Source organism: Scardinius erythrophthalmus, assembly GCF_964197995.2.
Source record: "Scardinius erythrophthalmus genome assembly, chromosome: 15".
In the NCBI taxonomy this organism is placed as follows: domain Eukaryota; kingdom Metazoa; phylum Chordata; class Actinopteri; order Cypriniformes; family Leuciscidae; genus Scardinius; species Scardinius erythrophthalmus.
In genome coordinates, this window is record NC_138235.1 from 9,027,410 (window position 1) to 9,044,448 (window position 17,039).

General features: G+C 39.7%; 1 protein-coding gene across 1 annotated transcript; it reads left to right on the top strand.

The window, feature by feature from the left end:
• The first annotated feature begins 323 nt into the window (after window positions 1-323).
• On the top strand, window positions 324-3,623 carry LOC308702879 (L-rhamnose-binding lectin CSL3-like). Its single transcript, XM_081386021.1, has 9 exons — window positions 324-396; window positions 626-683; window positions 755-778; window positions 876-932; window positions 1,083-1,218; window positions 1,341-1,450; window positions 1,596-1,640; window positions 1,753-1,873; window positions 3,347-3,623. The coding sequence occupies exons 2-9, from the start codon at window positions 653-655 to the stop codon at window positions 3,450-3,452; spliced, it is 630 nt and encodes a 209-aa protein (XP_081242147.1). The 5' UTR covers window positions 324-396; window positions 626-652; the 3' UTR covers window positions 3,453-3,623.
• The last annotated feature ends 13,416 nt before the right edge of the window (window positions 3,624-17,039 follow it).

Genomic DNA, 17,039 nt, shown 5'->3' on the forward strand with positions numbered 1-17,039 from the left:
AAATGTGGAAATATATAAAAGCGGAAATAAATGTATAAATAAATGAAAACATAAATAAATGTAGAAGAAATACAATTATACATAAATGATGAAATAAACGTATAAAATGTCATCATTATGTTTTGTTAGTTTTAGTTTTCATGGACCTTCTGTTTGGTTATGGACTCTGGAGTTATGGAGCTGATTGAAACGCCCCCTGTGGATTTGGTTCCTTTGCCATGTCTTGTTCTCATTGGTTTATGGTCTTGTCATGTGGTATTCAGTTGTGTCTTCACATTGGTTAATGGTGTTACTTACTTTCAGGTGTGTCTTGTTATGCGATTAGTCCTTGTGTATATATAGGCATCATGTTCCCATAGATTCTTGTCAAGCTTTGTTTTTTGTAACTGCTGTCTGGTGAGTCTCATGTTTATGCTTCTCTAGTCGTAGTCATGTATTTATTTTGCATTTGTTTATTTTCAGTAAATTGCACTTGGATTAACCTGTGCTAAATATAACAATATAATGGTGCTGTAATGGAATTCAGTCCTTTACTGCAATAATTTGAGTAAAAAAATTAGTCTTTTGGAATCTTGTTTTTGTTATAAATACTGTGTGCTCACGTGTCCCTTTAAAATAATTCCAGGGCTTTCCTTCTGTTCACACATTCAACATGCTGGTGCAAAAGCTAAGCTGGATCACTTGTAAGTACTAATTTAGAAGCAATTCAGTGCATGATTTCAAATGTTTCAACTTGTTTTTATTGGATTTTCAGTGCTGCTGTTTCTGTATCAACATGGTAAGGCAATACTGACTAATACATGTTTAGTCTGATTAAATAAATACTTTCAAGTGCAGAATGTTTAAGTAATCTTATTTCCGATTCCTCTCTGCAGGTGCAGAAGCAAAAACAATGGTGGTATGTGAAGGAGAATCTGCGCATCTCACCTGTGGTGAGTAATTGGTCATATTTTTTGGCTTTTGTTCATAAATACAACAGTATGAGTGCAGGGAACAGGGTTATAAGGAGATATTGAGCCTTTGTGTCTCCAACCACATGATATGTCCTTAAAACTACCACAATTCTTTTCTTTAAACAATAGATTCGGGTTTCATAAAGGTCAATCACGCCAACTATGGGCGGACTTGTTCCAAAACGTGCATTAGTGGGAAACCAGCTGATCAGATCTCAAATACACACTGCAACACAGCCAAGGCCCTCTCTATAATGTCTGATCGGTAGGTTTTACTGATAGCATAGGAAAAAAAATTACAACTTAATTTTATACATCAAGCACAAGATTCATATTGTCCGTATATTAAAGCTATTAAGTACTTGTCATTGTCTGTCCATGAATCAGGTGTGATGGAAGTGCATGCTGTACTGTTCCTGCAGTGAACTCTGTTTTCAATGATCCTTGTGTTGGAACTTATAAATACCTGGACGTGTCTTATGACTGTCTCCCAGCAGGTAAGTAACTTCCATCGTAAATTAAGCTGAATATTTTATAAATTGAGTTGTAGCAAATGAGTGAAAATATTTGAATATCTTGTACTGGTAGTTACTATATATTTCTGACCTCTGCTTCCCTTCCACTCAAATAAAAAAAATGTAGAAAGAAGTGTAACCTGTGAAAATAGTCAAAGCGTCATTAAGTGTGGTAAGTTTTCTTTCGGTGTTCTCTTACTATGCTGAGGTTAGTGTATAGCCTCCAGTCCACAATACAAACAATCATTCAGGAAATTCTCATCAAGTGTCTTGTGTATCAAAAGATAAAGGTGTTATTCATGTTCATCATGCCAATTATGGAAGACGAAATCTCGTAACCTGCCCTCATGAATTCGCGACCAGACCAGACTGTTACTCTCCTCGGACCAGCTGCCTGCAATCCAGGTACTTCATCTACAGTCACTTTAGGTGTCACTGTCTTCTATTATTTTATTTTTTTATATACAATACATCAAAGGGTCAATGTACATTTGAGACCATTATCCTGTTTATTAAATGATTACTTAATATGTGGACAAAGAAACATTGATTTTTAGTTTACATTTTTGAGGCTGTAGAATGATACAAGAGCTAATAGACAATCTCTCTAGAGTTGGGGTACTCGGACTCGAGTCCAATTTTGAATGAACTCGGACTTGTCACGCACTCGGATGAATTTGTACTCGGACTTGACACGGACTCGGACATTTTAGACTCGGAAAATTTGCCGAGTACAGTCGAGTCCGGGCACTGAAGGACACAATATTATTCAGAAACGAAACGAAACTACTTGCATTGTGTTGTGTCAGTGTTGAGCATTGTACGTAGCCAATCACAGATATGTATATTAAGCACATGAACACAGTGGCCAATCAGAGGCGTTTTGAGTCACCATGCGGAGAAGTTGCTCAAAACGTATGTTCAGAATCAGCGCGAGTTTTATCCTTTCGCAAATCTCCTCATAAACAACAAAGTCTTGACGCGATATAAATAAGAGATTCGCTGTGCAGTGCGGACAACTTCAGTGTTTATGACGAGAGTTTAAGTGAGAGTGCAGAACGCGGTAAGTGATGGCTTAAAGTGAGCGCTATTGACAATCTAAATAACATTTTTTCATGCTTGTAGAGAACCAGTGGTTACGTTCACACTGTAAATTAAAAAGAGTGATAACTGCATTTAAATGTGGGAGAGAATCCGCAGAGTTTTAGTCCTGTGAGTCATGAAATTGCGATGATTGACACCGTAACCATAGCAACATGAGAGCATGATAACCAAAGCAACAAGTCGGATGTAGCGACAGTAAGAGGGGCGGGTCTTTGTGAAAGGTCAATTTAAAACTATTTCACAAGTTCACATCTACATATAATTAATACAATAAGTTTATGCGTATTTGGCGTGCTGTCCGGGGGGAGGGCTCCGAGCTCGGAGTTAGGCCCGAACCCAAAGTACTCCCCCCAGTTGGTAAGTGTAGATGGAACTGGAAGTGTAGATGGAACTGGAAGTGAGGAGATGGGGTGGAGGAGGGATGCTGACAAACTTTCAATGAACAGAGATAGGTCTGCTGTGAATTTATACTCTGTCATTGAGTTGATTACTGATTAATCTCCAGCTGTGCATAATTTGGTTAATTATCTGAACCTGCTCCTCCCGAACTTTGTTAAATAAAACCTCATTTAAATCTTTGTGGACTCGGCCGGACTCGACTCGGACTCGGATGTTAAGGACTCGGACTCAAGTGCGACTCGGCCCTCTTTGGACTCGGACTCGTTTTTTTTTTTGTTTTTTTTAAGGACTTGGACTCGACTCAGACTCGACAATGGTGGACTCGGACCCAACACTAAATCTCTCTTCTAATTTTTCCAATTTTGTTTTCTTAAGGTGTGATGGGAAGAAGTCTTGTGAACTAAATGCATCAAATTCTGTCTTTTCTGATCCATGTGTGGGTGTTTATAAGTATCTTGAAGTGACATACTGCTGTAAATGATATTGACCATCCTGCCACAAATGTACCTTGTGTCCTGATCATGTAAAATGACAATGAAAGCAAAATAAAGTGGAATCCAAATGCTTTAAAAATGGTCTGAGCATTTCAGTGCAAAAACAACCTGTTTCTAAATGCTTTTATCAATGCCGACTGTTTTCTGAAAACGTCTACAATGGCTGAAAACTTAACGAGGGTCGATCCCAACTAAAGTAAACACTGATCACCATGATGGTAATGTCAAACAAAATGATTCATCAACATATAAACCTCTGTTAATTCTCAATAAGACTTGTTATAATCTGACAGAAATAAAGTCCGTCTGGTTAGTCATAAGTGAAGCAGTTCATCTAACGTCAAGAGAATTGGACTTTTATTTTTTTTTTTATAACCACTGAATATTTGGAGACCATTTTTGTGACAAAACTCCTGTTAGCTGGTTTGAAGTAAGGTGCATCCATCTGAAGTTTCTGATCTATCTTGAGTGTCAGGAAGGGATGAAGTTAATCAGGATTTCTGAATGTCTCTCATTCCTGTGTTCTAACTTGAGCACAGGCTTGTAAGTTTGAAGAGATGATCTCTCCAACTCATTCATGTGTTCAGACTCTCCAGATGTTGAGAGATTTAGATCTTTAGCCACAGAATTGAGTATTTGTTACTTCACCTTTGTTGGCCCTTCTCTGGTTGATCTACCCAGTTCTGACCTCGACCACGCTTGCATTACCTGATTCAGATGCTGGCCAGGGAGAGGAATTAGGCCTTGTTGCAGAGATTTCAAAGGAACTTTCAAGAGCCGTTCTGATGAAGGAACTCCTGGAAGCATGTGAATCTTGTCCAGAGTTGTCCAAGCTGCATGCCCAAATCACAATGTTGGCCTAAAACACAGAAACAAATGGATTCAACGATCAGGGCATACTTTCAGATCAGGCATGAACTAGCTGTGGATAAGTATATCTTGAGAGGGCAGCGACTAGTTGTGCCAGTTGCTTTGCGCTCTAAATTCATTAACTTAAGTCAAGTCATTTACTGTATACTGTATAGCGCTTTTAACAATGTAGATTGTTTCAAAGCAGCTTTACAGTAACAAACAGATAATTTAAGGTAACAGATTGTTTTGGCTTTATAGTGGTTCTTGAATAAAGATATTTTCCAGCTAAAGTTAAGTTTGATTGATTCACTTCCGTCGCAACGATCATTAATTATTAAATTAGAGGCCGCTAAGACGACATCGTTCTCTCTACTTAGCACACGAGGGGCACCAGGGAGTGGTACGAACTAAGCAACGACTAAGAGACTTGTACTGGTGGCCTCGTATGGACTATGATGTGCCCCATTGAAAACCTATGCATGTACCAATGGCTGGAAGGAAGTTCACTGTTCTAATGTTTGGGAATAAGAAACTGGGACCAAGCACATATGTCTTGAGTGATGGGAAGAAATGGATCGCGGCTTACTTGTCTCTGGTTCCAGAAAACACTCAAATTGCATTAGAAAATGCTCAGGTTGACCCTGGAACAGAGAATGTTGTGTGTGAGCCATTTAAGAGCACACAGGCTTGACAGCCTCCTGTATGTTAAAAGACTATGCTACAGAGTAAAGGAAAACAAAGAAGAGTGAATGAAAGAACACTAGTGTTGTAGTAAGTTTACAGAAGTAAACTTAGAGTTTAAGGGCATAATTCATAATGGATGGAAATTGGGCTGAATAATCCCACTTGTTAAGAGTCTTTCCTAAAAGAAAGAGGGGAATGTTATGTTCTGTGTTAATGTTCATGGACTGCAATGCTAAACCAGTCCGCTAGAGGCTGTAAGAGAGAATTGTCTGTGGTTGGAAAAAGTAAGAAGAAAAAAAGAGGTAAGTAAAGTGTAGACAATGTTGTTAACAAATCATTCTCTCTCCTTGTTTATTTCTTTTCGTTACGAGTCCCAACATTACATAAACACTGTGTGCACTACAATTAATAAAGTAAAAAAACATTGTACACACTGTAATTCACATTATAGAGTTCAAGAGTTTTTATTTGTCATTGGACAGTCTCCTGCACAACGAAATTTGCAAACAGGGCCACCCAGGTACAATATCAACATCTACGATAAAAAACATGTAAAAAAAATAAAAAAAAAATAAAAAGAAGATTAAATGAACAACAGTAGCAGCATCATTGGCAACAGTAGCAGCATCATTGACAACAGTAGCAGCATCATTGATTAAAAATCGTTAACATACACGTGCAGACACACAACAGAACGGCTGTGAGAGTGCAAAGTCAGTCAGTGATCTGCCTCATTTAAAGTTCTGACTGCCCAGGGAAAGAAACTATTCCTCAGCCTGTTGGTCTTACTTTTGAGGGATCTGAACCTCCTCCCTGAGGGCAACATAGTGAACAGGTGGTGGTCGGGGTGAAGATGGTCTTTTACGATCGACCTAGCTTTGGTGAGACATCTGGAGCTGGCGATGGAGTCCAGGGACAGAAGTGGACAGCCAATCACCCTCTCCGCGGTTCTGGTGACCCCCTGTAGTCTCCTTCTGTCAGCCAATGAACAGCCAGCATACCACACAGGGATGGCATGCACCAGTACACTCTCAATTGTGGCTCGATAGAAGGAGACCAACAGATTGGTCTGCAGCCTGTTCCATCTCAGTACCCTCAAGAAATGGAGGCGCTGTTGGGCCTTTGTAACTAGTGTAGTCGTGTTGGCAGCCCACGACAGGTCCCTGGAGATGTGGGTACCGAGGAACTTAAAAGATGACACTCTCTCCACATTGTCACCTTTTATGCAGAGAAGAAGGGGGTCAGCTTTGCTCCTGCGAAAGTCCATGACCACCTCCTTAGTCTTTTTAGTGTTGATTGTAAGGTTATCCCTATCACACCACGCTGTCAGTCGCTGGACCTCGTCTCTGTAGGCCGTGTCATCATCTCCAGTGATGAGTCCTGCGAGAGTTGTGTCATCAGCAATTTTTTTTATAGTGTTACAAGAGTGTTTGGGAGTGCAGTCAGAGGTGTAAATGGTATACAAGAGGGGGCTCAGCACACAGCCCTGTGGGGAGCCAGTGCTGAGCGTCAGGGTGGATGAACTCCTGTTGCCAATCCTGACAGACTGTGAACGGTTGGTGAGGAAGTCTTTGATCCAGATGCACAAGGTGGGGGGAAAGTCCAAGTCAGCCAGCTTGGTTACGAGGATGTCCGGGATGATGGTATTAAAGGCCGAACTAAAATCAATAAAAAGCATCCTTACTGATGTCCCAGGTTTTTCCAGGTGTTGTAAGGCAGTGTGGAGGGCAGTGGAAATAGCATCCTCGGTAGACCTGTTGGCCTTATAGGCAAACTGGTAGGGGTCGAAGCTATGGGGGAGGCAATCCTTGATGTATTTTAGAACAAGCTTCTCAAAGCATTTTGCCACCACAGGTGTTAGTGCAATTGGTCTGTAGTCATTTAGACTGCTGATGGTGGTGGACTTGGGAATAGGAACTATTATTGCTGATTTCAGGCAGTGTGGGACGGTGGCTTGAGACAGGGAGAGGTTAAATAATTTGGTGAACACAATAGACAGCTGGTCAGCACAGGCCTTGAGCACCTTCCTAGAAATTCCATCGGGGCCTGCTGCTTTCCTCTGATTCACTGCCCTGAACACATCGCAATCCTGTTGTGCCTGAAGAGTGAGTGTGTGTGGGCCGAGCTCTAAAAGGGGCGTCGTCAAGGATATATGTGTAGTGGAGATGGTTGTGGTTTTCTCAAAACGAGCAAAGAAGTGATTAAGTTCTTCTGCTAATGAGAAGTTAATCCTGTATTTATACTGTTGCCCTTATAATTTGTAATGCATTTCAGACCTTTCCATACCTGCCTTGGGTCGTTGTCTGAAAGCTGGTCAGACAGCTTATTTGCATAGTCCCGTTTAGCCTCCCTGATACCCCTCTTGAGATCTGCCCTTGCACTGCTGTACATGGCCTGGTCCCCAGATTTATAAGCAGAATTTCGTGCTTTTAGCAGAGACTGGACCTTACCCGTCATCCATGGTTTGCGGTTAGGATAAATCAAAACACGCTTTTCTATGGTAACAGTGTCCATGCAATGAGCGATGTATCCCAATACAGCCTCTGTATGACTCTGTAGGTCCTCATGCTCAAAAACACTCCACTCTGTGAGGGCGAAGCAATCCTGCAGCTGAGCCAGTGCTTCATCAGACAAGGTGTTAATAGTCCTGATGATGGGCTTTGTTCTTCTCCAGAGTGGTATGTAAGCCGGAATAAGGAGCAGGGAGAGATGGTCTGACATACCCAGGTGAGGGAGGGATACGGATCTGTAAGCTTGCTTGATATTTGTATAAACATGATCCAAGATGTTATTACCTCTAGTGGGGCATTTGACATGTTGGACGAATTTAGGCAACACAGTCCTTAAACAAGCTTTATTAAAATCCCCTGCAATGATGTGTACTCCCTCTGGATATATACGCTGCTGTTCAGAAATTAAGTCGTGTAAATAAGCAAGGGCTGAACATTTGCGGCCGGGGGTATGTAAACCGCAATAATTAGCACTACAGACAGTTCTCTGGGCAAATAAAATGGCCTGCATATGACAGACATTGCCCCTATGTCCGGGGAGCAGACTGTGGTGACAATTTTACTGTTCATGCACCAATCATTATGAATGTAAATGCACAAACCTCCTCCTTTGCTTTTCCCAGCTGAAACTGTTCTATCGCTACGGTGCATTGTGCGGCTTGCTAGCTGCACTGAAGCATCGGGGATGTCCTCCCGAAGCCACGTCTCCGTCACTACCAGGACACAACAGTCCCGGACAAATACATTTCCTGCGAGTAGTAATTCCACTTCGTCGATTTTGTTCACAATCGAACGGGCGTTTGTCAGAAAAATGCTGGGGAGCGCTGGTTTAAAGGGCTGCCTCCTTAGCCTGGCTAGCTGGCCTGACCGGCACCCCCGCTTCTGTTTGCGCTCTTTACGCCGCCTGCGCCGCTTCACAGAGCCGACAACAGTCCATAGAGCATCTGCTGGTCTTGTTATCTCCGGTGGGATATTGTTGGATCTCTGGTAGTCATTAGTTATGGGAATCTGGCAATTGTATCCAATGTTGTACAATTCCAGTTGACTGTACTGAAGTTTGGCTCTACAATAGTCCGTTAAATAGGCCACAAACAAAAGGAAAAATACACAAAAACAGCACCTAGGTGGTGAGCCTAAAGCCGCAGCGACCGCGCGCGCCGCCATCAAGTATATTATATTTTGTTTTTTTGTCAGAAAGATTGAAGAATATAAATCCATCTTTTTAAAATGCATCAAAACAGTACACTCATCACCATATTAAATCGTATAGTTTGAACTGAGCCTGAGCATGCTATTGTTGCACATAAAATATCAATGTTCATAACTGTGCAAATAATTCAAAAACCTTTAGAAACTCATACAATAGTTCAGCATCACACACACACACCATGAGGTGGGTTAAATAGAGAGATAAAAAAATACCCATTTTTTCTCCAAAACGGTACCAGTTTTTGTGTTTTGATAAAGAAATGAGAATCATTAATATTATCAGTTTACCTCACCTAATGCACTGAAAAAGGCTAAGATAGTAAGCTAACACTAATTACACTGTAATTCCATTACATTAAATATGTTACAATTTAAAAGTAAATACACATTGTTTTAGAAGGGCATCATCCCTTACATTTTACACAGCTACATTTACTCAGATTGTAATGCTGATAATATATTTTGTAAGGAAAATTGTGCATTATATAGTCAAGTCAAGTCAAGTCATCCTCATTTATATAGCACTTTTAACAATATCGATTGTTCCAAAGCAGCTTTACATTGATAATAAGAAATTAAAGTAAAATGTTTTGGCTTTATAGCAGCTCTAGAATAAAGTTACTGTCCAGCTAAAGTTAGTTTGATTGATTCACTTCCGTCGCAACGATTATTAGTTATTAACTTAGGGGCCGCTAACACGACACTGTTTTAACAGAAAACTCTTAAGTTCTTTCTGCATAAACTTCAAAAACGTGAACCTGTGAGAACGCCGATGGCGTGCACATGCGTATTACGAGTTCAGTCTATAGGTATGTGCGTTTGAATATATGTGCGCAGGCGTGTAGTCCTTCCCTACAAATCAACCCTCAACATACTACTTGTCTGGCCTTAAAAATTAATAATACAGAATTTTCTATGGAAGTAAAATAATGTCAAATGTTTTTGAAACAAAAAGCCTGTTGAATTGCACTACTTGAAAAAATATAGGCATTGCATTAACCATGCTTGCATTTTAATGCATTGTATTTTTAGGGCTTGCATTTTTATGGGCTGAAATTCAACATGGTTGAATATTTAAGCTGTGAATATTTCAATTAAAAACATTTCAAACACATTTTCATTATTAAAAATTCAATAATCCATATTCACCTTTCATATTTCACTTCCAAAATATTCAAACTGTTTAACAATACAACCTATAATATTCAACAGGCAATTTTCGGTCCATTTTATTTCGCTTTGCAAATTCGCTTCCACAAATTCAGTGGTTCAAATTCGACAGTAAATTCAACGGAACTGCAGGAAAAGCAGTAGATTACCGAGATACTCTCCATCTGCTGTTAGTCAACCTCACCAGCAGGAGGTGCAAAAGCCCGTGTTGTTGACGAAGACAGAGCAACAGTTAAAGCAAGCCATTCATTCATAAAATGAAAATGATTATCTGTGTCAGTATATATGCGGAAAAGATGATAAAGACACAAAAGCTGTGTTTGTTTCATTCAATAACTTCATTGTTACTTTCCGTGTAGCCTACATGTCATCAGCTTTCTCTACATGAACAGGATTATAATCGGTTTCCCTCAATACCTCACACTCGAGGATTCCCCTTCTGTCGGGACAAAACGCTTAACGTAGTTTATGGACTACAGTGATATAAAAGACCAAACTCGCACCTTATTGGGGATGTAGGCTGTAGGCTACTATCGGCTAGATGGACTAAGAATATGAACGTAACGCGCAAAGTTTCATGCAGAGTGTTTCGTGATATACTGGCATAAAATCAACACTTGATCAATACTAACACTTTCTCTTCTCTTCTCTTCTCTTCTCTTCTCTTCTCTTCTCTTCTCTTCTCTTCTCTTCTCTAGTATATACAGTATAGTATAGTAGGCTATGCCTACGTGTAGGCTATTGCATTAGCTTAAAGTCAAGTCAAGTCATCTTCATTTATATAGCGCTTTTAACAACGTAGATTGCCTCAAAGCAGCTTTACAGAGATAAGCGTATAATTTAAGGTAACAGATTGTTTCGGCTTTACAGCAGAGTTAAGTTATTTCCATCTAAAGTTAGTTTTTTAAACTGGGAAGAGTCATAGCACATAGCATATTGTTGTCCTCCTATTGTTAGTTTAACTGTATATCGCTTTGGATAATAGCGTCTGCTAAATAAATGACTAAATGTAGCCTAATAAATGTAAAATTGGCTTGACATTGGACATTCGCACATTTAGGGACCGTCTCAAAAGTTGCATAAAACATTGGCATACACGTTTCTAACTTCAATAGCAAACTTTAATTTATTTGAATAAATATCAAAAATCCAAAGGGTGCGCATTATGCCTGACACTACATGAACACTTTACAATTGGTTTTATGACTGTAAGTCGTTCTATTCAAATGCTATTGAAGTTAGAAACGTGTATACCAAAGTCGTATACACTTTAGAGACGGTCCCTAAATGTGCGAATGTCCAACGTCAAGCCAGCTTTATGCCAGTCTATCACTGGGAAACGCTCAGCATTAAACTTTGCGCGTTATTCTGAGTCCATCTGCTTGCCTGCGAGTTTGGTCTTTTATATCACTGTAATTAGTCCATTAAGCTATACGTTAAGCGTTTTATATGTCCAGCTGGGGAATCCTTAAGTATTGAAGGAAACCCTAATAGCTTGCATGCAGCACATCGCCACAATATAAAGTTAAGGCAACTAAACAACCAAGAGAAAGATATGTCAACCTCAAAAATGTAATATTGGATCTGTATATCCGCATCGGGGAATAACATTATAATCTTGTTCACGGTAGAGAAAGATGCTTGTAGGCTACACAGGGAAATTAACCATGAAGACACTGAATTTAACATAAAACCGCCGTCATAATAATCACAAATACACTTGCATTGCTGTTAAATGAGTTTTATGAATGTATGGCTTGCTCTAACTGTTGCTCTGTCTTCGTCAACTTTTGCACCACCTGCTGGTGAGGTTGACTAACAGCAGATGGAGAGTATCTCGGTAATCTACTGCTTTTCCTGCAGTTCCGTTGAATTTACTGTCGAATTTGAACCACTGAATTTGTGGAAGCGAATTTGCAAAGCGAAATAAAATGGACTGAAAATTGCCTGTTGAATATTATAGGTTGTATTTTTAAACAGTTTGAATATTTTGGAAGTGAAATATGAAAGGTGAATATGGATTATTGAATTTTTAATAATGAAAATGTGTTTGAACTGTTTTTAATTGAAATATTCACAGCTTAAATATTCAACCATGTTGAATTTCAGCCCATAAAAATGCAAGCCCTAAAAATACAATGCATTAAAATGCAAGCATGGTTAATGCAATGCCTATTTTTTTTCAAGTAGTGCAATTCAACAGGCTTTTTGTTTCAAAAACATTTAACATTATTTTACTTACATAATTTTTATCGCTTCCACGTAGCCATGCGAACCGGTATTATAACTCTTTATCTGTAGAGAGGTAAAGGGAAGGGAAGGAGGCCTTCACAGGGGAGAGACTAGTTGACATTTCAGGACTGTGCTGTCGTCGTGTTCAGGTGCAGGTCCTTCATCAGATCTGGATACGGCCTGGATCCGGCGGACTGCGGTAAACCTTGGGATCAAGTAAATTTTATAAATCTGTAATATTTACTGTTATGAAGTAATCAGGTAGATTTTATAATGTCTGTCCATTTCACATTTTGAATTACTTAGTTTAATGAATTTCTATTACTCACTATTATTATGTAAATGTTGCTTTTTTTAAGTCTTACCAAATAAATGTAAAAATAATTTTCTCTGCATCAAATACTTTTATCACAAATCACAATTAAATACAATAAAGTTGAACAGTTTATTATGTCAACATTCACAATGAACCATTAAATCAGTAATCTTCACATCAACTGATTAGTAGTTAAGGTACATTCAGTAACCTCTCTGATAATTTACAATAACTGTAGAATTAACCTTGTACGGTTCGACTAAACCTCAGCAGCCAACAGTGGCATAACTAACATTAATGACGAACACATGCATAGTCCAGCTGAAACAGAATGGTCACTTTTCCTTAATGCTCATTCAAGCATCTGCTGTTCTGTAAAATTAAAACAAAAAACAACATAATTTCCCCTAAAGAAAAGGAAAATCCATTCTACTCCATCCAACACAGAGAATGATATTTTTCAAATACCCAATTAGAATCTTACAATTCACTGAAACAATGCAATAACAGCATTCAAACCGACACTAAGTGCTCTTTATGCTCTTAAACCCGTAACACATTAAAACATTTCAAAAGTTAAAAGTAGTCAACAGTTCTGGATAGTTCTTCCTTTGGTCTTTGCCTCTAATAAACATTAACAGAAAGATCAGGTGTTAATTCTTGGCATTTCTCTTCAGTAGTGTGAGCAAGACAACATCACTAAAGTCAACTACTTTTTTTTTTTTTTATCTAGTGACTTGCATATTAATGTGGTCAAGTGTTCTGAAATGGATATTTATATTCACAATTTATATACACAATCTTCATTCCACAGTGCCTTTTTTTATATCTTACACCAGCAAAATACATAGTCAGCAACAAATGCAACAATATATCTAACAAGTAGTCGTGGCCAAATTTAACCACATTAAACAGTCTTTTGGGGAATCAAAACTTAAGGCACGTCCAAGTCTGTGTGGTTGATAGTGAAATATCCATAAAGACAAGCTCTCCTGCACATGAGCGTTGGGTCCAATAGAGCCGAATCTATCTTTTCAAGTTTTTGTTACAATCGTTGAGATGGAGATGTAAGTTGGGGTGTACCAACAGCCTTGATTGTACAGCACGTGCCATGTCGATAGCATTTAGGAGAGCAACTTCAACTTTAAAGATTGCACTTTTGGGGACATCTTAACACAATCCAGGTCCAGGAAAAGTTTCTGGAACACCTCAAAGGTGATGTGTAGCGCAGTGTTGGGGGGTATGCCAGGTTGAGGGCTTAAATAAGCCCCATCAGCAATGTGTGAGCTTTAGCAGTACTGCCACATCCTGGAAACATCTCCCTGCCTTCCAAAAGGATGGACAAATCGACTGGATCCTCTCGATCAGCACCATGGATGACCAGTATCTTAAGGATATGTTCAGCGGCATCACTGCGATTTTTATGACACAAAAATAATGTGGCGATGAGGATGGGATTTAAATGGGTACAGACACACTCTCCCATACAGAGCTATAATGAAGTCACGACTACGCCACCCCAGCATTAACCCAGCTGGGGAAATACCCAACAAAAAGGGGCACACAAGTTCGTTTCTCCTTCCCACAGTCACAAGACACTGAGACGTGAATACGTACAAAAATATATATAATTCTTTATTTAATGTCATAAATCATTTAAAACAGGGTATTAGAATCCGTCAAACAATGGGGCGGGATGGCAAGGCCACTACTTTGTATACGAGCAACGAAGTTCAATCAGTAAACAGACATGTAGATTCTCGTGACGGAGCTGGGGTGCACCATTAGCTGGGCAGGCTGAGCAGTAGGCCTCGAATCAGCCCGCAAGGAATACACCGTGCCCAAAACTTCCAAAGCACACACACACAGGTGAAATCACCTACAAGAAAATCTCTACCGCACACTTAAAGAGAATTGCTGTACACCAGGCACAGAACGGCTAGCCTGCCCACCTTTGGGTCACCCCTGCTCCTAGAAAATAAAAAGGGAAAACCAATTACAAACAACCAGCATTAGTTGGTAACAGCATTAATTGTTAACGTGGCCAGCAATAGGCAGTTAACGCTCAAACACACAAAAACACAGTTGCTTACCGACAGTAAAAACAAAAAGCACAAAAACAAATAAGCAATTATATCAGAATCTAAGCATACGCAAAATATTACAATGAGAAAAAGAAAACCCAACAGCAAGCAGCTGCACTCAAAACAGCTGCACACAAAACAGTTGTCAGAAACGGTTCTCAATAAAACATAGAAACAAATCAAAATAAACAAAACAAACAGAAACAAAACAGCAGCGTCGAGGCTAAGCAGCGTTGTGATCAAGCGCCATCTTTAACGACCTAAAATACACAAGAAACAGAATTAAAACCACACTTTTTGCTTCAAAGTGGACATGGACATAAATGGGTTTACATACCGATCAGCAGAACTTCCGTTCAAATATCCGGCAGACCATTCCCTCATCCTATTTACTACACAGAGGGATTCATGCGTCATACATTTATAAAATACATACAATCCCACGCCTGCATATACACAATGCAATAGACCTACCGCGCAGGAGAGCAGCAGTCATTTACAGCACGCCGTGTTATACGTGCGATCGGATCTCTTTTCTACACTGGAACTATAGCAGCAATGCAGAGGGAAAAAGAAACCCTTGAGCAGTAAGCTCCGCACCTCCACACAGACACCAGCTGCGTGGAAAAGTCAGCTCACAGAGCAAGCGGGTACCAGCCACCATGACACCCAGATGAACGCAAGGATGACGCCATTCCCTACCACTCTGGAAATGCCCTTTATATAGCCCAAATAAGGCCCGCTAAATAATGATGGGGCGGAGTCATGCTTAAAGGGCACTTCACCACAATAAAATCATGCTTTACTGGGCAATCTTCAAATAGCTCTTCTTCTTTCTCGCCGAGATACAGGATAAGGCTGCGGATGACAGTTTCAAGTCTCATCTCAATGCTTTGGTTCTGTGAACAGATTGATAATGTGTCAATACTGTGTGCATTACAAGCAGGAGGAGTTGTCCTGCATACTGTATATACCTGCATGCAGTTTGTGTGTGTGCAGTATATATATATATATATATATCCCAATCCAATACAGTTTTATGACCTGTCAAAAACACATGCATTTACTTATCTATTTGTGGATTTTAGACATTTTTTTAAAGATTCCCTGGTGTGTAAGTGTGAGAGTGTGTGTGAGAGAGAAGAAAGCGTGAGAGAGACTTTCTCCCTGCATGACTATTTTAAATAAGCCTACCCGGCTCAGTCTGTCCATAAACGGCTTCAGCTTGGTCCCGATGACACCTCCCTTGGCCATCATCAGGGCAAGTTTTGTTGTGTAGTGGTCAAGTTTATACATAAAGCTCTGCTCCAGTGAAACTGTAGTTATTCTCCTGAATTCCTCCTTGATCTGAATTGACAAAAAAAATACAAAAGTACAAAATTAGGAACTAGGCCAAATAGTCTGATGCCGAGTTTAAATCCTGTAGATATTAATAATAATGTATACTTTATTAATCCCGCAAGCGGAAATTCCAATCTTTTCACACTGTTGTTATTACACACAGAAAAGGAAAAAGCCTAGAAAAGGGCACCTTGGCAGTGCACCTCTCCAACTACCAGAGCCGGACAGTAACGGAGTACATTTACTTGAGTACAGTACTTAAGTACAATTTTGAGGGATCTGTACTTTACTCGAGTATCATTTTTGGGGAGTACTCATGACTTTACTCAAGTACATTTGAGATGCAAATATTGTACTCTTTACTCCGCTACATTTCTATCCATAACCGTGAGTACCCGTTACTTCTTCTAAAAAAATAATAAATTAAAAAAAAGGAAAAAAGAAAAAGCGAGCGACAGTGCGCGAGAGAGACCGAGTGCGTCTGCGCGCGCGACCGGCTCTCTCTCTCTCTGCTCGTTCTTTCAGTTAAACATGCGCCCTGTCACAAGCGACAGTTCATCTACTTTACTCACCGATCAAATAAGACTTTGGCGGGACAAAAATTCACTTTGGCGGGCGCTAAAACAAGTTCAATGCAGGAAAATTCATGCGTGAATTTAACTGAGTAGTAGGCTACATGACCATGCACTCGCACAAATGCGACCACATACAATTTGAACTCGCACATTCTCAATAAAATGGTCGCATATTTGGTCGCAGTCTGGAACCCTGTGATTTGATTGATGAAAAAAAAAGAGAAACTCACATGTACACACAATTGTTCGCTGAATTTTCTTTTCTGATATTACACATTAATGTAAGCTGAGCATTTGCGTTGATGTTCTTGAGTAGCCTATGCGGTGTGTTTAACACAGTCGGGTTCAAATGTGGGTGCAAAAAATCCATTAAAACTCTAGCAGAGGTTTGTCAGAGCGTTGCCATTGTGCTATTGCCTTGTGGGCAAGTGAAAATGTTAAATAAAGCAGCATGGTAAAAAGATGAAAATGACTTGATTTTACTTTCAATTTCTTTACATTCTCCAATGTATTAACTAGGGGTGGAACGGTATGTATTCGTATTGAACCGAATCGGTACGGGCGTCACGGTTCGGTACATGAATTTACACGGAGAATACGG

What these genes read in the sequence shown, in the direction of transcription:
- LOC308702879 (XM_081386021.1), top strand. Translation starts at nt 653, where the DNA reads ATGCTGGTGCAAAAGCTAAGCTGGATCACTT. An exon ending in AAAGCTAAGCTGGATCACTT is followed by an intron (nt 684 to 754) that starts GTAAGTACTAAT and finishes TTGGATTTTCAG; the next exon opens with TGCTGCTGTTTCTGTATCAA. An exon ending in ACCAGCTGCCTGCAATCCAG is followed by an intron (nt 1,874 to 3,346) that starts GTACTTCATCTA and finishes TGTTTTCTTAAG; the next exon opens with GTGTGATGGGAAGAAGTCTT.